General features: G+C 44.6%; 1 protein-coding gene across 1 annotated transcript in view; it reads right to left on the bottom strand.

Annotated features, from left to right (window-relative positions):
* Positions 1-25,748, bottom strand: part of LOC137619534 (nuclear receptor-binding factor 2-like) — a 56,334-nt gene that overhangs the window by 5,405 nt on the left and 25,181 nt on the right. The window contains exon 4 of the mRNA XM_068349622.1: positions 14,997-15,360. Coding sequence (XP_068205723.1) covers positions 14,997-15,360 — 364 coding nt within the window. The remainder of the gene's footprint in view (positions 1-14,996; positions 15,361-25,748) is intronic.

The raw sequence follows: 25,748 nt of genomic DNA, 5'->3' as shown, positions 1-25,748 counted from the left end.
GAAGCCACCGGAACTTGGATCGCCCCACATGGAACTTATCCTGAGGCGACCGTTCGGACTATAGACGGGTCAATGAGGAAAGGAGAACTAGGAAACGTTCCAAAGTAGGGCTGAAAGCTCTGCTTGACTGAGAACAGGTACTGCGACTCTCCTCAGTCTTGCCACAGTCAACCGAAAGGAAGGCTCGGAGGATGTGGAAACAGAATCTGGCGTCCCCAGGTGGTCACCCATCCAAGTACCGACGTTGCTTAACCTCGCTGGACGGACGAGAAGCGGGGTTTCCAACGTGGTAAGGCCGTTGACTCAATATCATGGCCAGATACTCCAGATGTTGAGGCAGAGGAAGAGAAGGCTCCAAGCAAAATACCATGAGCCCACAATCACGGTAAGCATCCGGAAGCTTGTCCCGGCGCTGAAGAAGGTCGACCCGAGCCTACCGGAGTTGACCAGCCCTCCAAACAGCAGAGGAGGCGGAAGCCTGCACCTGAGCAGCCAAGAGGAAGGCAGGGAGAGTTCTCTGGGGAAACAAACCTGCTATGCCACGGCGGGATAGCCACACTGCATCATAAGCAGGAATACTTGCAGTCTAGGCTGAATTCGACGAGCACCCTGGAAGATGGATGGAATGGAAACTGAAAGTACCCGTCCTTCCGATCCAGGGTTTAAGGAGTCCTGTCGCCTCGTTACCAGTCTGATCGATTTTGCTGGTCTACGCTGGCCGAAGTTTGTTCGACAAACTTGATCAGGGCTGAGAGGTCGACTACGGACATCCCCTCTCAGATCCTTCCTTACAAGAAAGGATCGACTGAGGGGGCCGGGGGTGAAGCCGTCGATGATCCTAAGGAAGACCTTCGCCTAAGGTATGGATCATTCTGCCCAACCGGGCAACTCTGCTGACGCTATGGCATAGAGGTTCAGAGACACTGAATTCGCTGACAGAGACGGCAGGCGCGATATCCTTGGCTGATCACAGAGATTGTGCGGGAATGGGCATCGGGAAGCTGTCATTCGGATGAGTAACCTTAAGCATCCTCCCAGCGAAAAACCTGCAATCCTAGAGTTCGTGAACTCCTTTTAGGACTATGCCCCCCCGGGGGAGTCTCCCGTGCCATCTGTTCCTGACAGGAGGAAACTGCAATTGGACACCTTGTCCCAGTTGTCGTAGCCGATAACTTAGGCCGACGTGGTTGAAAGAAAAAGGGCGCTGGAGCCCTGCAGAGTCTGGAAGAAAGCGCCTTGGAGGAGTGAAACCGTAAGTCGATTTCCTCCGCACAGCAGCTGTCTAAGTCTCTGTCCTTGGGCACAAACAAACTCTTCTCAAGGATGGAAGGGTGTCTGAGGTCGTCGACCTCCACAGATGAGACACCCGAAGGAAGCCCTCAGTCAGCGCGTCCAGATGGTACAACATCGAGCTTGTCCGCAAGTTAGATACTTAACGACGAAAGGCCAAGGTGCCTGAGCTCGAGAGGAGGAAAGTACCCCTGATCTTCCTGTAGCTTCCTTGAACCAAACCTCGGGCTGTAACCGAGGAGGGAAAGAACCTGGTAAGTTCCCAGAGGAAGGGGTAAGCAGTCACCTCTTATCCGATGGAGAAATCTCGAACGGAAAGCCCCCCGCCAAAAATCCTTCCAGGGAATGACGGGGAAGGGCTAACCCAGGTTCAGGAAAGAGGTGTGTTGCTCAGATCTCCCTTAAGTTTCTCCTATTCTTGCAAGTGCCATGCTCTGCGTTTACGGAGTGAGGCCGTGTTCTGGAAATATGCTCCAGAAGAACTCGCCAGGCTGGCCATGCTACGAAAACCCCATTGGGAATCGTGGTCGCAATCGCCCTGGAGCTCGCGCGACGGTAATTCAAAGATTTTCGCGTGGGCGAACGTGGAAGTACCCATGCGCGGTAACGCAACCGAAGGTGAGCGAAGGAGCGCAGAAGGAGGGCGAGCGTGGTAGGAAGGGCGAGAGCTGGTGGTCGGCGAGCGATAACCCATATACGAGCAATGGATACTGCAAGAAATAAGCCGACGTTTGTGCGAAGAAACACTGTAGGTTCGCGCGACGGAACACCATCCGTCCGTGCGATGGAAAAACCGTTGGTTCGCGCGTGGGCGAACATTGGAGAGCATGGGCGCGGACGCGCATGAGCGTAGACGTGCAGGCACGTGGGCGTGTGGGCGCGCAGGCGAATGGTCGCGCGGCCGCGCAGGCGAGCGGTCGCGCGGGCGAGCGGTCGCGCAGGCGAGCGGTCGCGAGGGTGGGCAGGTGGATGAGAGCGAGTCCGAGGCGGCGAACGCAAGCGTTAGCGCGATGGCGAGGAAACGCGCTGCCGCGTGGGCGAGGAAGACCGCTGGCGATATGGATCAACAAGCGATCGGTGGTGAGCTGGTGAGCGCTAACGCGCAGGTTGGCGATGGCGCGTTGTGTTATGCCGACGCGATGGTCGAGCAGCATGCGCAGGTGAGCGATCGTGCGTTGGCGAGCAGTATGCGAAGGTGAGCGATCGCGAGCAGCATGTGCAGGAGGGCGATCGCGCGATGGTGATCAGCATGCGCCGGGTCGCGCGATGGTGATCAGTATGCGCAGGGTCGCGCGATGGTGATCAGCATGCCAGGGTCGCGCGATGGCGATCAGCATGTGCTGGGCGGTCGCGCGATGGCGAGCAACATCTGCAGGTGGGCGATCGCGCGATGGCGAACAGCATCCGTAGTTGAGGGTCGCGCGATGGTGATCAGCATGCGCAGGGTCGCGCGATAGTGATCAGCATCCACAGGTGTGCGGTCGCACGATGGCGATCAGCATCCGCAGTTGAGGGTCGCGCGATGGCGATCAGCATCCGCAGGTGTGCGGTCGCGCGATGGCGATCAGCATCCGCAGTTGAGGGTCGCGCGATGGCGATCAGCATCCGCTGGTGTGCGGTCGCGCGATGGCGATCAGCATCCGCAGTTGAGGGTCGCGCGATGGCGATCAGCATCCGCAGTTGAGGGTTGCGCGATGGCGATCAGCATCCGCAGTTGAGGGTCGCGCGATGGCGATCAGCATCCGCAGTTGAGGGTCGCGTGATGGCGATCAGCATCCGCAGTTGAGGGTCGCGCGATGGCGATCAGCATGCGCAGGTGAGCTAGTAGCTGGCGAACCATGTTCTTTCAGAAGTGTTGGAGAACGTTGGCGTGCCGGCTGTAACACACGCGGGCGATCCGGAGATCGCCGAGAGGCAGGTGATCGCTGGCGAGCTGATGATCGCTGACGAGCAGAAGGCTAAGCGTGGAAGCCTGCGCATAGAAGAAGAGTCCTTGACCCCGACCTGAACCGAAGTTCTAGATCGCGAGGGCGAACGTGGGCGCACAGGGCGCATAACAGGAACCAACAGGAACAGCAGGGATGATCATCTTGAAAGCGCTGACGAACAGGAAAGCGCTGATGAGCAGAAGAGCGCCTGTGCGCTAACACTGAGCAGGAGCAGGAGAGAACACAGCAGAAGGGCGCGCAGGGAAACCCTGACACGCAAGGGAAGAACCCCCCTGGGGGCAACCCTTTGCCCCGAAGAGATCGTTGTCCGCTGGGAGACTGATGTCCGTCGGAAGACCGCTGTCCGTCGGGAAGACCGTTGTCCGTCGGGAAGACAGTTGCCCGTCGGAAGACGAGATCAGACTGCTGTCCATCTGCACCAAGGCGGAAGATCGAGAAAGGAGTTGTAGGCTGCAAACGGAGATCCAAAAAGGCGCCTCAAGCACCCTTATAGGGAGATGAGAGGCCCTTACGACGAGGCGGACGGTGGGCCTTACGGCGAGGGAGGCCAACAGCAACAGCAACAGAAGAAACCTCCGAAGAGGAGTCTCTATGAGTGTACTCTCTCGCGAACGAAAGGGAAACACTTCGTAGAAGAGACTGGTCAGCCAGTGACCTAAAAGGAGCAATCCTCCGAAGAGGAGCTCCTGCAGTTGCCCAGCCCCTTGAGCGAAACTGCAGGTGCGACCGCTCAGCACCAAGAGCATAGTCGCACGAAAAAAAAGGCAAGAGAAGAGCCCCCCAAAAGGGGAAAACTCAAGCCTGGACAGGAAAAACTTCCCTCGGAAGGAAAGTTACCCGCCCAAGGAGGCAAGCCTCCTGAGAGTTCTAAAATGAACTGGAGAGCTGTCCGTCGTCACGGGAGTACTTCCAGTAGAAGGAGACACGCCCCTGACGAAAATACAAGGGGGGAGGCAGCAACAGCCGAATCCCCAGGACTCAACCAGACAGCTCACACCGTTGCCATATTACAGAAACGAACTAGATCGGTAACTGTAAAAAAATAATACAAATAATATTAGTACACATTCATTCCCCCGGGAAGGCTCCGAAGAGGAATCCCGAGGGAAAGGAAACAAGAATTACACAACAGGCACGTGCCCTCACAACCACTTACACTCACGGAAGGAGAGCTGTAACCAAAACAGAATTATAACAATTATAATTATGTAACAATGTAATTATGTAATTTAAAAATGAATGAACACTAAAGAAAGAACGAAAACCCCGAAAGGAATCGTTCTACAAGCTGAAAAACAAAAAACAACTACAATTAGATTCATAACTAATTGAGACAAACGTACGGCGTAGCAACCCCCCCACACGGAAAGGAAACTACAAGGGCGTAGTAACACGTAGTAAAAGGGTGAACGACCTCAAGAGAGAGAGAGAGAGAAAGACATAAGTCAAACTCTATTGCCACCCATAAAATTACGCCGTGGTGGCCTAACTGCCGAGGACTCCACGTAGATATCATACACTACACACACAAATCTGAAAAGGAAACTTACTTATTTCTATACTCAAATATATATACAAACATGAAAACATGTTTACATATATATTGAGTAAAAGAAAAGTAAGCGATTAAGTAAAGACAAAACAAACAATGGCTGCCAAGAGAGGACCAAGACAGAGACGTCTGTCACAGTCCGAGCCAAAAGTGAAAGTGAGCATTCACCTGTGTGTGAGGGGGAGGAGGGGTAGCTAGCTACCACTCCCCTACCCCCCCGCTAACTAGCGCGGGGGTAATACACCCTCGTTAAATTCTAATGGCTCGCCATTTCAGCTGCGCTAAAAGGTAACCCTTTGTAAATAGCGTGGTTTGTATTTCGGTTACGGAACAAAGCATTTTTTTTGCAAGGACGTACCGGTACGTCCATGGGGGTAAAGAGATGAGTTTTGTGAAACGTACCAGTACGTACTTTGGGGGTAAAAGGGTTAAATAAATACTTATCAGATAGTTATCATCATTTGGTCATCAAACCCACTGGCTTCCTAACCTTTAACATGAGAAATATTTTCTACCCCACTCTCTCTCTCCAATCTCCCAATTCCCTTTGATTCTCAGTAGATCTGATAGGTGGCACCACAGGTCTATCAATACCAAGAACTTCATATAACTCAAAGTTGTAGAACTATACATATCCTAAAGAATTCTCTTGTCCTGGCTAAATGTAGGGAGGAATGCAATTACGTGATTACCCGGTAAAGATTTAAATAAGGGATTTTGACGAAGGAAAAATCTATTTCTGGGCTCAACCTGTGTCGCTCCGTGAAATGCTCCTTAAAGCACCATTTCAAAGGTATAAATACTGCTAAATATACCAGAGAAAAAAGTTGCATGGAATGCCAGGAATATATCCAGCTCGCTCACCCCTAAAGGGTGTCGGTATTAAAACTGGGGTGAGTGATACCACTACCAGAGGTTCCTTTCCAATTAGACTTCTCCCTCCTCAAAATCCCCCGTTACTACGAGGTGTCGTTCACTATTAAAAACCTTCCTTTATCATTATATCAATACTCCCAATCAAACTGTCTAATAGTTTTCAAAAACACGATAAAACTGTATGCTCTTTACGTTCCATAGTTGTAAGGTAACTATACAAAAAATACTAAGTATCCGTTGCACAACTATTGACCTAGAGTCAAATACATCGTAAGCACTATAAGAGATTTAATTACATAATGTTTTGAAAAATTTATTTGGTTCCTCACAAACTTTTAATCAATACGCACGACTGAACACCTGCGCTTGGTCTAGAAACGAAAGGCAAGGCGAGGATAATGTATTTGTGAGATGAGTACAGTTCGAGAGTAAGGAAATAAACCAAGCATTTTCAAATACTGTTGATCACCTTACCCTATAAACATATTGCTTTGTGCATGTTTATTTACAATATTATTCAGACTTGTCAATCATAAAGATACAAAACTACCAAAAAACAAAAAGAACAGGAAACTAAATCCCCCAAAGTACATCAGAGACATAGTGACTCGACAATAGCTGAAGAAATAATAATGGCATTATCAGGTGAATTATCAGGTGAATGGGCATGTCTCCCCCTCAATTGATTATAAAAATATTTCTGCATAAATAAAAATGAGTTGTATTCTCACAGGAGCAAAGGCAATCCTGACATATACAGTGAGCCCTCGCTACTTCGCGGTTCGACCATCGCGGATTCACCACTTCGCGGATTTTTTTCATAACCCATGTATATACATATATCGCGGATTTTCCGGAAATTTCGAAAATACCGCGATGTGACCGATGGTGCGAGATTGGAGAAAGTAAGGAAAATTGAATCATGATTGATTTTCAATATAAATGAAACTTTGAGGAGCAACAAAGATATCATTTGTTAGAGAGATAGAGAGAGGTAAGGAATGGGAGGTAGTGAAAAGTAGCCCACAGAGAGAGAGAGGTAGAGAGAGAAAGAGAGGTAGAGAGAGAGAGAGAGGGAGGTAGAGAGAGAGAGAGAGGTAGAGAGAGAGAGAGGTAGAGAGAGAGAGAGGTAGAGAGAGAGAGAGATAGAGGGGGGTTTAAATGTAATAAACAAAAAAATTTGATAGGTTATAACACATTGGTGCTTATGTAATATCAACTGTATACTGCAGACGGTTTGAATAAGTTAAGAAATGGTATAAACGATACTTTGTTAGTGTATTCGTACACTCTCAAGAGCGGCAGCTACAGTAGATGTCAGCTGATCTAATCACAGCCAAAAGTAAAACAAAAAGAAGTCAACAATACTCGATTTTTAAAACACACCCGAAATTTAAAAACAAAAGTACACGCTTTCTTAATGTGCAATTAACTATTTAAAGAGTAGCAATTTTCTAGAATAAAATGATGTTTCCCAAAAAATGTTATTTTGATTATAAAATAAATTTTTGAATATACTTACCCGGTGATTATATAGCTGCAACTCTGTTGCTCGACAGACAACTCTACGGAAAAACTCGCCAGCGATCGCTACACAGGTTGCGGGTGTGCCCAACAGCGCCATCTGTCGACCAGATACCCAGCTCTCAATGTAAACAAAGACTCAATTTTCTCCTCGTCCCACTGCGTCTCTATTGGGGAGGAAGGGAGGGTCATTTAATTTATAATCACCAGGTAAGTATATTCAAAAATTTATTTTATAATCAAAATAACATTTTTCAATATTTAACTTAGCCGGTGATTATATAGCTGATTCACACCCAGGATGGTGGGTAGAGACCAGTAATATATGTTTACACTTTTATGAGCTAAGAGTTTTTTATTTCATTTTAGAAGTTATCAAAATAACAAAAACAAAATAAATAGGTACCTGGTAAGGAAGTCGACTTGAACAATTACTCTGCCTTTTAAGTACGTCTTCCTTACGGAGCCTCGCGATCCTCTTAGGATGCTGATCGACCCCTAGGATCTGAAGTATCAAGGGTTGCAACCCATACAACAGGACCTCATCAAACCCTTAATCTAGGCGCTCTCAAGAAATGACTTTGACCACCCGCCAAATCAACCAGGATGCGAAAGGCTTCTTAGCCTTCCGGACAACCCATAAAAAAAAAAACATTTCAAGAGACAGATTAAAAGGATAAGGAATTAGGGAATTGTAGTGGTTGAGCCCTCACCCACTACTGCACTCGCTGCTACGAATGGTCCCAGTGTGTAGCAGTTCTTGTAAAGAGACTGGACATCTTTCAAGTAAAATGACGCGAACACTGACTTGCTTCTCCAATAGGTTGCGTCCATTATACTTTGCAGAGATATATTTTGCTTAAAGGCCACGGAAGTTGTTACAGCTCTAACTTCGTGCGTCTTCACCTTAAGCAAAGTTCGGTCTTCCTCACTCAGATGTGAATGAGCTTCTCGTATTAACAATCTGATAAAGTCTGACCAAGCATTCTTTGACATAGGCAAGGATGGTTTCTTAACTGAACACCATAAAGCTTCAGATTGGCCTTGTAAAGGTTTAGTACGCTTTAAATAGAACTTAAGAGCTCTAACAGGGCATAAGACTCTTTCTAGTTCATTGCCTACGATCTCCGATAAGCTGGGGATATCGAAAGATTTAGGCCAAGGCCGAGAAGGCAGCTCATTTTTGGCTAGAAAACCAAGTTGTAGCGAACAAGTGGCCTTTTCTGACGAAAATCCGATGTTCTTGCTGAAGGCATGAATCTCACTGACTCTTTTAGCCGAGGCTAAGCATACCAGGAAAAGTGTCTTAAGAGTGAGATCTTTCAGGGAGGCTGATTGTAACGGCTCCAACCTGTCTGACATGAAGAATCTTAGTACCACGTCTAAATTCCATCCAGGGGTAGCCAAACGACGCTCCTTGGTGGTCTCAAAAGACTTAAGGAGGTCTTGCAGATCTTTATGTTTGGAAAGATCTAAGCCTCTATGCCGGAAGACCGATGCCAACATGCTTCTGTAGCCCTTGATAGTGGGAGCTGAAAGGGATCGTCCTTTTCTCAGGTATAAGAGAAAAACAGCTATTTGAGCTACAGAGGTACTGGTCGAGGATACAGAAACTGACTTGCACCAGTCTCGGAAGACTTCCCACTTCGATTGGTAGACTCTAATGGAAGACGCTCTCCTTGCTCTAGCAATCGCACTGGCTGCTTCCTTCGAAAAGCCTCTAGCTCTCGAGAGTCTTTCGATAGTCTGAAGGGAGTCAGACGAAGAGCGTGGAGGCTTTGGAGTACCTTCTTTACGTGTGGCTGACGTAGAAGGTCTACCCTTAGAGGAAGACTACTGGGAACGTCTACTAACCATCGAAGTATCTCGGTGAACCATTCTCTCGCGGGCCAGAGGGAAGCAACTAACGTCAACCTTGTCCCTTCGTGAGAGGCGAACTTCTGCAGTACCTTGTTGACAATCTTGAACGGTGGGAATGCGTAGAGATCCAGATGTGACCAATCTAGGAGGAAAGCATCTATATGTATTGCTGCTGGGTCCGGGACTGGAGAGCAATAGATTGGAAGCCTCTTGGTCAGCGAGGTTGCAAAGAGATCTATGGATGGTTTTACCCCAAGTGGCCCAGTCTCTTGCACACATCCTTGTGGAGGGTCCATTCGGTTGGAATTACTTGCCCTTTCCGACTGAGACAATCTGCTATGACGTTCAAGTCGCCTTGGATGAACCTCGTTACTAGGGAGATGTCTTGACCTTTTGACCAGATGAGCAGGTCCCTTGCGATCTCGTACGTCAGTGAGTGGGTACCTCCTTGTTTGGAGATGTAAGCCAAGGCCGTGGTGATGTCCGAGTTAACTTCCACCACTTTGCCTCGAAGGAGAGACTTGAAGCTTTTCAAGGCCAGATGTACTGCCAACAGCTCCTTGCAGTTGATATGCATGCTCCTCTGACTCGAGTTCCACAGTCCTGAGCATTCCCGACCGTCTAGTGTCGCGCCCCAGCCCACGTCCGATGCGTCCGAGAAGAGAACGTGGTTGGGAGTCTGAACAGCCAGGGGAAGACCCTCTCTTAGGTTGATATTGTCCTTCCACCAAGTCAGACAAGACTTTATCTTTTCGGAAACCGGGATCGAGACCGCTTCTAGCGTCTTGCCCTTTTTCCAGTGAAAAGCTAGATGGTATTGAAGAGGACGGAGGTGTAGTCTTCCTAGTGACACAAATTGTTCCACAGATGACAGCGTCCCTACCAGACTCATCCACAGCCTGACTGAGCAGCGTTCCTTCTTCAGCATCTTCTGGATGGATAGCAGGCCTTGATCTATTCTGGGGGCTGATCGTCTTGTTGTTCAGCAACGTCCTCATCAGAGGGTTCCTCATCCGAAAACTGATGAGGAAACGGCAACGGAGTGGGCAACGTCTGGCTCGCTGAGTCCGGTCGCACTGGTGCATGCGTGACGGAGCCGGACGCAACATCATGGAACTGCTGCACAGTCTGTGAACTGTCAACAACCATGGGTGCGCGAGGAAGCACAGCGTCAACCCGAGACTGTCTAGACCGTCTGGGTTGTGCAGTCAACACCCTACCGGGTTGCTGAGGTTGACGCACTGCGTCAAAACAAGTCACCTCTGCTGGTTGTTGAACGTCCTGAACGTCAACAACCACCTCCGAGCGTCGCTTAACGTCAACGTGCGGCTGGCAACCCACACTGGGTCGCATCGGTGGAGGAACCACCTCAACTGGCAGACGCGAGTAGGTTACCTCAGCGTCAACAGGGCGCACAACCGACCGGTTGGAAGGTTGTTGGCCAGAAGGTTCGGTAGCAACCTTCTCTGCATTAAAGTCCTCTATCAAGGACGCAAGCTTGGACTGCATGACTTGCAGCAAAGCCCATTTAGGGTCTACGGGAGCAGGTGCGGCAACAGACGGGGTTAGCGACTGAGGAGGTACCGCTTACCATCCCTGAAAGCCTTGTTATGCATGACATAATTGTACAGCAAAACTTCAAAGGCTCGAAAACAGCTGTGAAGTTGACCTGTAAAAAACTTGGAGCGTCTCCTGGCCAGGCGCCAGGGAGAGTCTACGAGAATTGAGAAGTCTATTTGGGCAGAGGCATGAACTCCCAAGCCGAGAACTTCTCTCGTGTCATATCAGACTCTCGCTCAATAAACCAGTTTAAAAGAAGGGAAAGCAAAGGCTGTATCCCCCAAACTCCTCCTGGTGAAAAACCAGTCGCCTAGCCAACGTAAAGCTCTCTAGGAGAGCGAGAGAGCACTAGCTTAAAAACAACGGCTTCGAAGTAGCTAGGCCTAGTGTAAGCTCTGACGTTTAGGCGAACGAGGAGCAGCAGTTACAAAAAGATCCGGACAAAGATCCTTAAAAAAATCATCATGATTTAATTAAAGTCCATAGGGGGCTAAGCAGCTTTAGGCTCCTCTCCATCTGACAGAGTCCTCAAGGGAATATCAGTAGGAGGGGGAACAGCAACTTCCTCATCTACAGGAACCTTGTCCGATAAAAGCTGAGTCTCAAGCAAGGGAGAGACCTACCGTGGTGGCAATGCTTTACAAGCAGAGTCCACACTCACTGGTGCATGAGTAGCGGACCAGAACGCAACGTCATGTAACTGCTTGACAGTCTGTGAACTGTCAACAACTGAACTGTCAACCACAACAGGTGCGTGAGGACGCACAGCGTCCACTCGAGACTGCTTTGACTGCCTAGACTGAGCAGTCAAAACAACTCTAGAATGCGGAGGTTGACGCACAACGTCAAAACAAGTCAACTCCGATTGTTAGTGAACGTCTTGAACGTCAACAGGAGCATCAGCAAGTGGCCTAACGTCCAAATGCGGCTGAAAAACCACACGAGACCGCATCGAGTGTGGTTCTCAACAACCTGACTGACGTGACTAAGCTACGCCAACGTCAACAGTAAGCACAAAGGAACGTTAGGTTGGCTGAAAGCCAGGATATCGATGAGATAAACGGCTAGACTCAACGGACTAATCGGCAGAATAGTCTTCCATAAGGGAGGCAAGCATATACTGCATGTCTTGCCATACAACCCATTAAGGAACAACGGAAATGGTTGTGGTAAGAGACGAGGGTAACGTCTGTGACCGCAACACTTTGCCAACAAAAAAAGACTCTCGGAGTCTGTGTTACGCTTTTGTTAGGCGGCGAGCAGTTATTCGATGACTGCATAGGGTCAGAACTGTCCTAATGGTTATAACCAGGACGCTGGACCTGTCCTGAAAGGACTGACTTTCGCTTAAGGGCTTCGAAACCTTGTGACAGGTTTCTTATGCGAAAAGCCTTCGGATGACGAGGAGAAACAACGTCTCTCTCGTCTTATGGTAGGGGAGATCTTGGTAAGATACACCCGATACCATAGAGGGAAAACGTCTGTTCGTTGATCAAGGCCTCTCGAACCCATAAGTCGTTTGACATTACTTCTCCCCTGGGCTTGGGAGCATGCAAGAGGTCCCGGACTAGGTGAACGACAGGCACGAACAGACGAACCCTCGGACGCAACACTGTAACACTTTGCGCATATCACTTTATTACTTCGATTTTCTGTTTTGCACTTATTTCACTGAAATCGAAACTTTTACTGATTTCTACCTGAAACACGCAATTCTACCCTTCATCAAAAGGTAGTAATTGCGAAATCAGTCGTATAATGCAAGCTCATTAATACCAGCAAAAAACAGAAAACATATTTTAAGATAAAAAAATCAGTGGCTGGGAAAGAGACTAAACACTAGTTCATATAACTACGTTTTCAATCTCTCACCGCACATAGCCTGGGGACGAGAATAAAAAACTAAAAACGTTTTATCCTTCCTCCCCGTACAGCGACTAGGGACGAGAGTAACTCGAGAACAACGTTACCCGCTTGAACGGAACGTTTTCTCTCCTCTCTCTCCCTCCGTCTCTATCTCTCTCTCTCTTTCTCTCTTGATTTCGCACCTAAGAGAAGAGCCCAATTATATTTCGTCAAAAAAACATGTTATTTGACTAAAGGAAAAAACTGAAAGGTTTTTCAAATAAAAAGTTCCTTTAAAATAGAATTTAAAACATTTAAGCTAAGAAAGAATGAACAAAACGTCAGAATCGATTTACTCTTACTGCAAAGTGAAATCGTGATACACTCTCTCTCTATCGTAACGATAGAGCGCATGTTGAACGTCCTGAACGTCAACAACTGCGTAGCATAAAAAAACTAAACGTTAGTTCATCTTTGAAAACAGTACGAAGACTATCAAAGAAATTCTTTCATAAAATATTACATTTAAAAAGTTTTAAATCCTTAGCTCTTTAAAAGCTATTACGATATAAAGGGCTCAACGTTGATTAACTTCGGTTTCCAAGTTAGGACCGCCTACTCTCAGGAAAAGTCGCATATAAACAAAACATTAAAATTTATTTTTATATGTTTATAATAAATGGAAAGTTAATCGAAGAGGCCTAATAAAGGCGGAGAGATATAAAATATATAGAGGAAAATCTATAACGTGATAAGATAATACTAAAAGCCTAAACACACTTCCGTCTAAGGGAAGGGTCGGCCATTTAAAAGTGAAAGAAAGTCCATACTCTCTTTGTCACCATAATTAAATCTATCCAAAGCGAGTTCAAGATTTAAGATGAAGATAAAACACCTGCATAGCGAAAGCTCAAAACTAGAATATAGTACTTCACCAAATAGATGTGAAAAACTCCAGTTTAGCAACAGCGAGTAAAGTACGTCTTGTCGACACCTCGACAGAGAGAAAATTGAGTCTTTGTTTACATTGAGAGCTGGGTATCTGGTCGACAGATGGCGCTGTTGGGCACACCCGCAACCTGTGTAGCGATCGCTGGCGAGTTTTTCCGTAGAGTTGTCTGTCGAGCAACAGAGTTGCAGCTATATAATCACCGGCTAAGTTAAATATTGAAAAATAGTGGTTTGCTGATGAAATCGGATGCTGTATTTTTAGCTATGATTGAAATGGATGTAGACTCGGCATAATTTTTTCGTTTCGTATTTAATTGACACTAAGAAAACTAATTTTAGTTTCTTCATCTAAATGTAAGTATTGTATAACACGGAGAGAGAGAGAGAGAGAGAGAGAGAGAGAGAGAGAGAGAGAGAGAGAGAGAGAGAGAGAGAGAGAGAGAGAGAGAGAGAATCAGCTGTTGTAATCAAATGGCGTGTTTTTGTTTCGTGAGAATTTCATCGCCACGACTATAACAACAACATACTGTACTGAACTTTACAATATTATACAGACTACTGTAATATGATAAAGTAAAATATTTGTAATCTATTTTATATGAAATGGGGCTATTTTTTTTTTGTTTAAAATTTACATTTACGTATGTAAAACAACTCTCTCTCTCTCTCTCTCTCGTAAATTGTTTTCCTGCTTTGCTACGTATGTATGATTTTATATAGATACGGTAAATAATATTTGTAATAACATATTTTATAAAAGCTTTTACTGTAATATCAATATTTATCACTTTCATCATGCGCGTTAAATACCTTCGTTTGTTTACTGAGCGTACTTTATGACGCCGTCGTTTCAGGCGGCGTCATGAAGAAAAACATTTCATTTGGAAGTCCTAAGAAAAATTAAGTAAAACATTGGTAATAACCAAATCAACATACTGTACTGAATAATCAATATAATCGATGCAAAAACTAACCTATACACAGATGTGTAAATGCGTTTGTTTCTTCATTATGATCAGAGATAAACGTAAACATAACATTGGTTGCCATATTTTATCGTGCTTTTTGGCGTGTTTAGGAAACACGATATAAAATCGCCTTTAATATTTGTGCCTGTTTTAGTTTAGGGTACTGTAGTACATGCATTAAGTGTTCTGTACATTAAAGGGTAGTTTGTTAACAGTACTACGAACAAGGGAAGGTTTTAAAAGTCTGAATATACATGTTAAATAAATAGGTAAATATGGTGTCACTACTTCGCGGATTTTCACCTATCGCGGTCGGGTCTGGAACCTATCTACCGCGATAAACGAGGGTTCACTGTACACTCATGGAGCTTCAAAACCTGAAAGTTTACAAGTTTATTTTATCTGTGGAAGAAAATGCAGTTATTTAAAAAAAACAAAATAAAAAATGTAATAACATTTAAAACATTTTACATAAAATAATTTGGCCAAAAATTAACTCCAATTAGTAAGGTTGTTACCAACCTCAACCAATTTCATACAGGTTTTTTATACTAAATATATCTTGAATAAACACATCCTATATTAATGTATCTGATTAAAATCTTGATGAAAGTAACTAACCTGGCTCCTAAGGTGGATGTTTTCTTTTTCCATTTGAGCAAGTTCTGTCATTAACTGAGTAATAAGGTCATTTTGGTGGTCTCGCAAAGTGCGCAATTCCTCGACAATGAGAGAATTGTCTTTCTCTCGTTTCACTCCCACACTGTATTGCCCACTTGTCTCCTGCACTTTTTCTGTGGAACCTGTAGGTGTTGAAGCTTTGTCCTTTTCTGTGGAAGTCGGGGACAAAGCTTTAACAGTCTCTGAAGAGGAGCTCTGCTCTTTCATGTCGCACGAAGCTTCATCTCTTAGGAGCGGCTTATCTTTGCTTAGTTCAATGTCTGGTATCAAGAGCGAAAACAGCGACTCTGTTTTCTCCGTGTTTCTGAAAATTCACACAAGATTGTAAATTATTTAGAACAGAAAGGAATTTAATCAATAAAAAGATTAATCATAATTTAGGCCTCTTGTTAACAAGGTAATTACGTAGAGCACTAATCTAGCCAATCATTATATGATACTTACTTTTCCTTTTACTACTATAAAGTCATTACATCTCCACTTTGGAAATTTGACTTTACTATTCTAATGAATTTCTATACCATTTTGGAAACCTCCCTGTCTGGTGATCTAATGTACTGGGGTTTGAGATTGGCCCAAGTTCAATAGTTTCTTGAAGTGTCTGCAACCACACCATCCTTGTGAGCTAACAATGGGGGGTTTGGGGGAGCCTATGCATCTCACCTGCCGAGTCATCAGCAGCCATTGCCTGACCCTCCTGGGTCCTAGCTTGGTGGATAAGGGGTTTGGGTGCTGATCATATATATGATAAGTATCTAGGGCATTGTCATTGGCCCATACTTCTACCATTCATGAGCGACCTTTAAACCAAACCGAGGAATTGAGACAACCCTGTCAATAAAATTTCTTCTGACGGATATACAAACTTTTCATCCTTTAGAATACAGATATGTCTTTAGTGACGCAGGAACTACAGTACCATTGTATCTTTAAACAGGTAGCTGATAACGACAGGTGGTATGAGAGGGAAGCCCCGCTTGTCACAGAATAGCCACTTTTTCTTTGGCTGCAACTAATATGGATGCACTGTTGCCCTGCTACTTTTGCATGTGAATGTGATTAGTGATCTTTTTTTTTTTTTTTTTTTTTTGAGAACTTGCTTGTAAGCGGAAGCACACCAAATGCTAAGCGTGTGGTGAAGTGAATTTTGTACTACAGGTACGTATCTCTATCAACAATCCATTCAATGCTTCAATGGTAGTTCCAGTGCCACTGAAGACATCCCTATTCTAAAGGATGAAAGATTTGCATATTTGTAGGAACAAATTGTACTGACAGAGTTATCTTGACTTCCTTGGGTGTCATTTTATTTTCACGAGAATCATATAAACAAATACCAACCAAAGGGTATAGAAATATAACAAATTAGGAAATAATTTGTATTTTTCCTAACATACAAACCTGGAGCTATTTATAGGGTATTACTTTTGGCAATACTGAAAACTAGCCAAGACAATTTTAGTGAGGGATAACTACCCCCATCCGCTAGTTAGCGAAAGGGGGTGGGGTAGACCGGCTACCCCACTCACTCACACGGGTCGGTTGAGTAACCACTTTTGCTTTCTGGCAGGACTTCTAGGGGGACAGGATGGCGGGCCAATTTGTATAAATAGCTTCAGGATTGTATGTTAGAAAAAATAAAAATTATTTCCAAATTTGTTATTTGTTCCGATACAGATACAAACCTTCCGCTATTTATAGGGTGACTTACTCTTAGGAGGGAGGAAGTCCTACCAACTGGCCTTGGTTATGACCCGGGGTTCTCTCTAATTGATTTTTTACATAATTAGTAGGAACCCTACCCTCGCTAAAATCACAGTAGTTACAAGGTAACACAATGATAGTGGCCTGCAGAAGCTTGTGTGAGAGAGACTAGTGGCTTGTCTTTACGTAGGAACTCGAGGATAAGCATGAGTTCTAAGACGTATCTAATGCCCTCCCTCAAGATGTATTGGTGACATAACAACGTATGTATTAATACTTAGGATGTACAAGGGAAAAGAATCTTACCTGCAGAGGAGTGAGGTCAGCTATGCTGCGGTCTTGCGGAGCCGTTTCCCCGGGGGGGAGAAGGTGAAAGAAAGAAGGGAGCCAAACATTCTTTTCATTCACCCCAGACTAACCCGGGTAACCTCAGCCCTCAATCCTCTGCTACTTGTCCACCAAGGAGCTTTAGGCATTAGATCACTTGTTGTACGGCCACCGGAGGACCAATGGAAAAGGTTTCCATGCTCCTGTGGGTTACCCCCCAGATGCTGAAGCCTTGACGAGGATGGGGGGCTTAGGGATTAGCAGCTGGGCTCTAATGAACAGTGGGAACTACTTCCCATTGGACCTCGGTGCCCAGCTGTCGATTCAACTAAATCAGTCAGCACTTTCTCTTTTACTTTTGATTATTTCTTTTTTTTCTCCCATCTCTTCCTTTTGGGCTCGATATTGTTGACGACTTTGGCATGTTCGATTTTACTTTGGATGCCGCTTTGTATTTGGCAGAGTGTGGGATGGAGTGCATTCCATCTCAACCTGTGCCAATTTAGACGCCATCACCCTCTGGCAGACCCCATTGGGTGCAGACCAAGTCTGTTAAGAGTCGGGCTCCAGTGATCCGGTCTTAAGTCACCCATATTTGCGGGTAATGGGTGACGCCAGGCATTGGAGTCGACGGTGGGAGGGGCTAACTACCCCCACTGACCAGTGTACGCCCACCTTAAGAGAGGCAGCCCCTCTCTAATAGAGGACTGGTCCCCGCTGAAGCCTCTTCTCGTGTTGGGCCACATGGGATAGGAGGACTGACATCCTCCGATAAGAGGTGGATAACCCGGCTTGCTTTTCCAAAAAAACCCAACACCTCTGTTGACGACCTGGAAAATACAAACATGGACCTCGGTACAGACAGCTCCAACTCGGGTTCTAACATTGTAACGTTAGAACCTTATTCACGTCATGTGAATAATAAAACGCTAGAGAAGAAGAGAGAGAGAGTGAAAAATGATGACAGTACAGAAAGATATAGAAAAGTAGAAGTATTACCTGGTCACTATGAAGTAGTGAATTATGAAAAATTTTTTATCTTGGAATTTGAAAACGGAAGAAATGAGCGTATAAATGTTTTTAAAGCTAATAGAGAAATAGTTAATTTATGTGGAGGGCAGCCAAAAATTTTACCCCAGGGAAATGGAAGTCTCTTGATAGAGACACTCTCCCCATTACAAGGTGAAAGGTTAAAAACACTTACAAAATTGAATGGTCATAGCGTAAAATGCGTTTCACACCCTACTTTCAACCAGAGTAGAGGTGTGATATATGCTCCAGAATTGTTGGATATAGAGGAGAAAGAAATAGAGGATGAACTGAAAAGTCAAGGAGTAGTTAAAGTAGTCAGAATGAGAAAGAGAGTTGGAGAACAACGTATCCCTCTTGCTACTCTGATTATAACATTTGATCAATGCCGATTACCAAATGTTATAAAAGCTGGATGGCTATCTTTGAAGGTAAAACCATATATCCCGTCACCATTGCGATGTTATCATTGCCAAATGTATGGCCATTTAAGCCAGAAATGTAAAGAAAAACTAAACAATAAGCCAGCTGTTTGTGCCAACTGTGGAAAAAGTAGTCATGGAGTATGCATAGAAAACCCTAATTGCATACATTGTGGGGAAGCACACCCAGCTACATCTAAAAGCTGTGTAAAGTTTATTTTTGAAAAAGAAATCCAGGCCATTAGGACCATGGAAAGGGTTACTTTTAAAGAGGCTCGTAAAAGAGCTCTTGAAAAGCAAATAAGACCAGGGCAACCTTTTTCAATGGTTCTGAAGAAAAACTTGTCAAACCACACAGACGAAAATTATATCTCTACTTCTAAGATAAAGAAACAAATGAAAGTAGTTAAAGAGGTTGAAAGCCCCATCGAAAATCTATATCCAGAAATTGTGGAAAAATCAAAACGGACACTTAAAGATCTGAAAATTATTCAAAAGCCAACTACTCCGATTTTAAACAATAGTACAAACCTCTCACAGGCCGTTTCCTTGCCTGATCTGATGGAGGTTGCACTCGAAACCAATTTACCTGGTGAACCCGTAGTGGGGAAGGTGCAAAAACCTGACAGATCACAACCTTTTAATCGAAAAAGAGAGAGACCTCCCTCCCTCTCTCCTCCTACCATAAGAAACATTAAAGTCACGACTTCCAATAAATATGATATCTTGTCTGCTGATGTTTCTGAACAACTAGAAGGTAAATTGAACCAATCAGAAATTCAAGTTGAGGTCCACCATCCTCCTCAACAATTAGATCAAAAGGACACAAAGAAAAAGAGAAACACAAAACCCACTATATCAAGATCCTCTCTAGAGTTACCTCCGGGAAACATTGTTAGATCAAATAGTGCCATTGGGAAGACTTCATCTAAGGTGTCTTCCAAAAAATAAAACATAGTTTTTTCCTCCATTCTGCAATGGAATTGCCAGGGTTTAAGGGCGAAATATGAACAACTTAAGCTCCTCATACGTGAGCACTCCCCTATAACAGTATGTCTACAAGAAAGCAAGCTCGATGCTAATACTCCTTGTCCTCGAGAGTATGTTAGCTATAGGACACCATATGATCAACGAGCAGGGAGCCATGGGGGAAGTCTTATATACATTCGTCGAGATGTTCCCCAAATATCTTTGTCTATCTGTACCCCTCTGCAGGCAGTGGCTGTACAGATTGATATAGGAAGAAAATACACAATCTGTTCTCTTTACTTGCCTCCAAATGATAACATCTCATATGATAATATAGTAGAGGTGATTAAACAACTCCCACAACCCTTTCTCTTACTAGGAGACCTTAATAGTAGACATCCTTTATGGGGTGATGTTTTAGCAAATGCAAGGGGTAATATTATATCGTCAATTTTGGAGAATGAAGATGTCGGACTCCTCAATACAGGAGAGCCCACACATTTTCATGTACAGACAGGTACCTTGTCCTGCATTGACCTATCAGTTGCAAGCTCTAACTGTCTTCTCGATTTTAATTGGAGAACATTAGATGATTGGCATACTAGTGATCATGCACCAATCATTATAAACACCAACAATGGTCCACCTTTACAAAGATCACCTCGATGGAATCTTGATAAGGCGGACTGGAATAGATTTCGGGAGTTAAGTGAAATTGAAGGAAATGCAGAACAGTTTGAAAGTGTTGATGATGCCATAGACTTACTTAATGGAACTCTTCACACAGCAGGAGTGAATTCCATTCCCAAAACAACTGGGATATTCAGACGACGACCAGTCCCCTGGTGGTCGTCAGAACTAACTGCCCTGCACAGAGCCACAAGAAAGTCTTTAACACGATTGCGCATGCACCGTAATGAGGAGAATTTAGTCATATACAAGAAATGTAGAGCACAGTTCCGCCGTGCCATGAAAGAAGCTAGGCGCCAGTCTTGGATGTCCTTTGTTTCCTCCATTAACAGTAGAACACCAACATCATCTGTGTGGAGGAAAGTAAAAAAGATAGCAGGAAAATTCACCCCAAACCCACCACCAGTGTTAAAGATAAATGGCCAGTATATGACTGGAGCAACCGAAGTTAGCAATGCCCTGGCTGACCATTTCTCAAATGTATCGTGCAAGTGTCAAGCAGCTCCTGGTCACCAGTATAGGAGCAATGAAGAAAAGAAAGTTTTAAACTTCGCAACAAGAAAGCAAGAGTCATACAATTCTCCTTTTACTGAAAGAGAATTTGATTCTGCTCTTGCTACTTGTAACGATACAGCCCCTGGACCCGATGGAATTCCATATGCAATGATTAAACATGTACCTTATAATACAAAGTTATTTATTTTAAGCATTTTCAATAGAATATGGCATGATCATAGTTATCCAAGTGTTTGGGAACTAGCCATTATTTTAGCCTTTTTAAAACCCGGTAAGGACAAGTTTTTAGCAGCAAACTACCGACCTATTGCATTGACATCTTGTTTATGTAAAATCATGGAGAAGATGGTCAATGCAAGACTGATTTGGTACCTTGAAAAGAAGAATATTTTATCACCCATTCAATGTGGATTCAGGAAAATGCACTCAACGACTGATGTGCTGATACAACTTGAGTCCTCCATTTGTGAAGCATTTGCTTCCAAACAGCACCATGTTACAGTTTTTTTTGATCTTGAAAAGGCATATGATACCACATGGAGATACGGTATACTTAAAAGAATCCATGAGTGCGGATTGAGAGGTGAGCTACCACTATTCATCCAGTCATTTCTTTCACATAGAGTTTTCCAAGTGAGAGTTGGGGAAGCTCTATCACAGAGTAGATGCCAGGAAGAAGGAGTTCCTCAGGGGAGTGTGCTGAGTGTAACCCTTTTTGCACTAGCAATTAATGGGATATCCTCAGTCATTCCCCGGGATGTTCTTGCAACATTATTTGTGGATGATCTCTCCATATCATTTGCTGGAGCCAGAATGGCAATGGTTGAGAGAAAAATCCAACTCTCTATTGATAAAATTATCCATTGGGCCGATATGAATGGATTTAAGTTCTCAACAAGTAAAACTACAATTGTCCATTTCTGTCGTATACGGGGAGTACATCCAGACCCGGATATATACATCAAAGGTCAACGGATCCCATGTGCAAGTGAAGCCAAATTTTTAGGGTTGATATTTGATTGTAGGCTTACATGGGTTTCTCACTTAAAAACATTAAAAGCTAAATGTGTTGAAGCTATGAATCTTTTAAAAGTCTTGTCCCATACATCATGGGGGGCAGACCGCAATACAATTTTAAAATTATACAAGGCCTTGATATTTTCCAAAATTAGTTATGGATGCGAAATATACTCCTCAGCAACCCCAAGCCGGTTAAAAATACTAGATTCAATACATCATGCTAGCATTAGATTGTCCACAGGAGCCTTTAGAACATCCCCTATCACAAGTCTCCTTGTTGATGCTGGGGAGTTGCCTCTGGACCTTTACCGAATGTCCTCTATTATTCGGTATTGGTTTAGATTGCAAAGACTCCCCAATTCTTCAGCCTTTCAAACTGCAAGCCTTGTAAGGAACTCAACCTACTTTGAGTTGCACCCAAAATCTCCTCAACCTTTTGGGTTTCGGGTTAACCAATTATTAAACAATCTGGATATGATTAGAAATAAGGTGCTTCCATTCAAGGTATCATCAACGCCTCCATGGAAATTACCTGACATATCTTTTTGTAGATACTTTATTGGAGTTAAGAAGAATTTGACTGACTTAGAATCCAGGTCTCTTTTTATGGAACATGTCGAAGAACATAGGGGATCGACTTTTATATATACTGATGGCTCCAAATCTGATGCTGGCGTTGGATTTGGAGTACATAGTAATGATTTTAATTGTAGAGGTGCACTTCCTCTAACAGCTTCCATATTTACTGCCGAACTGTATGGCATATTAACCGCTATTGAGAAAATAGCTTTGGAAAAGGAGGGTAATTTTACAATTTTTAGTGATGCAAGGAGTGTTCTTCAAGCTTTAGAAGTTTTTAATTCTAGTAACCCTCTAGTTTTAAAGATTTTAGAATGGCTTTTTATTATTGGACGGAAAGGTATAACTGTTCGATTTTGTTGGGTTCCAGCACATGTAGGTGTGTCTGGGAATGAGAAGGCAGATTTACTGGCGAAGAATGCGGCATCCGAGTTGCTACCAAGGAGGTATCCCATTCCATGTAACGATTTCCTACCTTACATCAAGAAATTGGTATGTGATAAATGGCAACAGCACTGGGATAGTCAAGATGGCAATAAAATGAGGGAAGTAACAAATATCATATCACCTTGGAGGTATAACATGATTCCCCGAAAATGGGAGACGACTCTTTGTCGTCTCCGTATTGGTCACACACGGTTGACACACGAGTTTCTGCTGAAGGGCCAACACCAACCGTATTGCGAGGACTGCTTAGTACCTTTAACAGTGAGGCATTTGTTGACCGAATGCCCTAATTTTACTAACTTAAGAAATAGATATCTGTTTGAGGCTCGAGGTGAGGATGGCAGGTTTATCCTTGCCAAGATTCTTGGACATGATGTGTCTTACTATGCGAGCGGAATTTTTAGATTTATTTCAGAAGCAGGTCTTCTGAAAACTATTTAACTATTGTAATGACTTCTTAATTTTTATGGTTTTAATTGAATTTGCTTTTAATTTTCATATACAGTAAATGGTATCGGCGTCAATGACCTTAGATGTCAGGATGCCAGAAAACTTTCAATCAATCAATCAATCAATCCTGTGGGTTACGTCTTCCAGGTAGTGGGCTGTGAAGGTCGTCTGGCGCTTCCACACGCCCGCTTGCATTACCTATGCCACATAAAAATTCTTCTTGAACGCCAGAGACGTTGCAATGCCTCTGACGTCACGAGTTCTGGGTCAGTTGGACAGAGGAGGGTCTGGATTGTGAGTGTATTCGATTACTTTCCTTATCCAAGAGGAAATAGTATTCCTCGTGACCCTCCTCTTGACCTTCCCCTTGCTAACAAAAAATGCTTGTACACGGGGGCGAGCTTTTGTTGTTCTTTTCAAGTAACACCTCAGACTCCTTACTGGACATAGTAACAGTTGGTCTCGATCTTCGGTTACAGAACGAAGACTCTATCCGAAATGGGCCGAACCTGGAGTCCGGCACACCCAGATTTTGAGTCTTAGCTACAAACTCAGGGACGAAGTTGAGGATTACTTCCCCCCATCTCCTAGAGTGGGAGATATCAGCAGATAGACCATGAAGTTTGCTGACTCTCTTGACCAAAGCTAGAGCAAGCAGTAACACCGTTTTCCACATGAAGTGGCAATCGGAGGCCTGGCGTAGTGGTTCATATGGGAAGCCCTTCAGGGACCCAAGGGGGAGGGCTTAGCTCTGCCTGGGGACAAGTAAGCTCGTAACTACGTATGAGCAAAGAAAGTTCCGAGGAGGAAATGTCGACTCTTTTCAGTCTAAAGGCGAGATTCAAGGCTGAGCGGTAGCCTTTGACTGCCGAGACCGAGAGAAGAATTTCTTCCCGAAGGTATACATAAGAAACTCAGCTATAGTTGGAACAGAGGCATCGAGGGGAGAGATACCCCTTCCACGACAAAAACCACAGAAAAATGACAAATTCGTGGATAATTTGTATTTTTCCTAACTATACAAACCTTAGCTATTTAATAGGGGTATAACTTTTGGAGTACTGTAGCTGAAATGACGAGCCGTTAATTTTTAACACGGGTTTACTAACCACACAGCTAGTTAGCGAGGGTAGGGGAGGGTAACTTGCTAACCCCCCCCCCTCTCACACACCTGTGCTTGAGCTCACTTTGCTTGGAGGTAGGACTTCAAGGGGGATAGGGCTGGCGGGCAAGTTTGGTTAAATAGCTAAGGTTTGTATAGTTAAGAAAAATAAAAATTATCTACGAATGTCATTTGTTCCGTAACTGGAAGGGTGGACGTCCCAGCCAGTCTGACTTTTGGCTTTGCCCGGAGACTCCTTATTTGAGTGTGTAAGCACCCAAGAAATAAGAAATCCCTGCACCTCGCTAGAACATTGCTACAAAAGGTCTGCGGCCTACGCAAGATGTGTGTGAAGGTATGAAGAAGTGTGACTCCTCCTAGAAAGTTGTTCTGAAGTTTTTTAGATGGAAACTTGTAGACTAGGACTTTCCCAATACCACCTCGTCAGGGTATGGGGACGTAACAGTATTAATCTTAATACTAGGAACACAAGGGAGCATGGTTTACCTGCAGTGGTTTGAGGTCAGCTATGCAGAGAACCCAGGATGCTGCTTTCCCCAAGAGAGGGGATGATGAAGAAAAGAATAAGGGCCAGTCAAAGCTTTTCATTCATGCAGACTAAAACTGGGTAACAATGCCCTCAACCTCCTGCTACTTGTCCAATAAGGAGCTTGAGGTTTTAAACCAGCTGTTGTGCAGCCACCACAAGACCGATAGAGAACGTATCGAGTCTCCTGTGGGTCACGTCTTGCAAGTAGTGGGATGTGAAAGTGGTCTGACGATTCCATAAACCAGCTTGAAGAACCTGCATCACTGAAAAATTTCTGTTGAAGGCCAGGGACATAGCTATGCCCCTGACATCATGTGCTCTGGGGCGATGCGACAGAGGAGGGACTGGATTCAGTGCCAGCCCTGCGAATCCATGCTGAGATGGTGTTCTTGGTGACCCTCCTCTTAGTCCTTCCTGTCCTGACGAATAGTGCTGGCACACGAGGACAGACTGCGGCTGTTCTTTTGAGGTACAGCCTCAAGCTCCTTACTGGGCATAGTAAGAGATGGTCTGGGTCATCTGTTACAGTACAGAGACTAGAAATCTAGAAGGAGTCGAATCGAGGATCCGCTACTCCTGGATTCTAGCAATAAACTGAGGGACGAAGCTGAACATTACCTTCCCCCATCCCCTTGAATGGGCAATGTCATACGAGAGACCATGAAGTTTGCTGACTCGCTTGGCCGAGGCCAAAGCTAGCAGGAATATCGTCTTCCAGGTAAGGTGGCGATCTGATGCCTGGCATAATGGTTCATAGGGAGGTCTCTTAAGAGACCTGAGAACTCGAACCACGTTCCATGGGGGAGGTCTCACTTCCGACTGAGGGCAGGTAAGTTCATACAGTGAACCCTCGTTTATCGCGGTAGATAGGTTCCAGACGCGGGCGC

Source organism: Palaemon carinicauda, chromosome 26 (assembly GCF_036898095.1).
Source record: "Palaemon carinicauda isolate YSFRI2023 chromosome 26, ASM3689809v2, whole genome shotgun sequence".
Lineage (NCBI taxonomy): Eukaryota > Metazoa > Arthropoda > Malacostraca > Decapoda > Palaemonidae > Palaemon > Palaemon carinicauda.
Note: the sequence above shows the minus strand (reverse complement) of the source record. Positions and strands in the feature narration are given on the sequence as shown.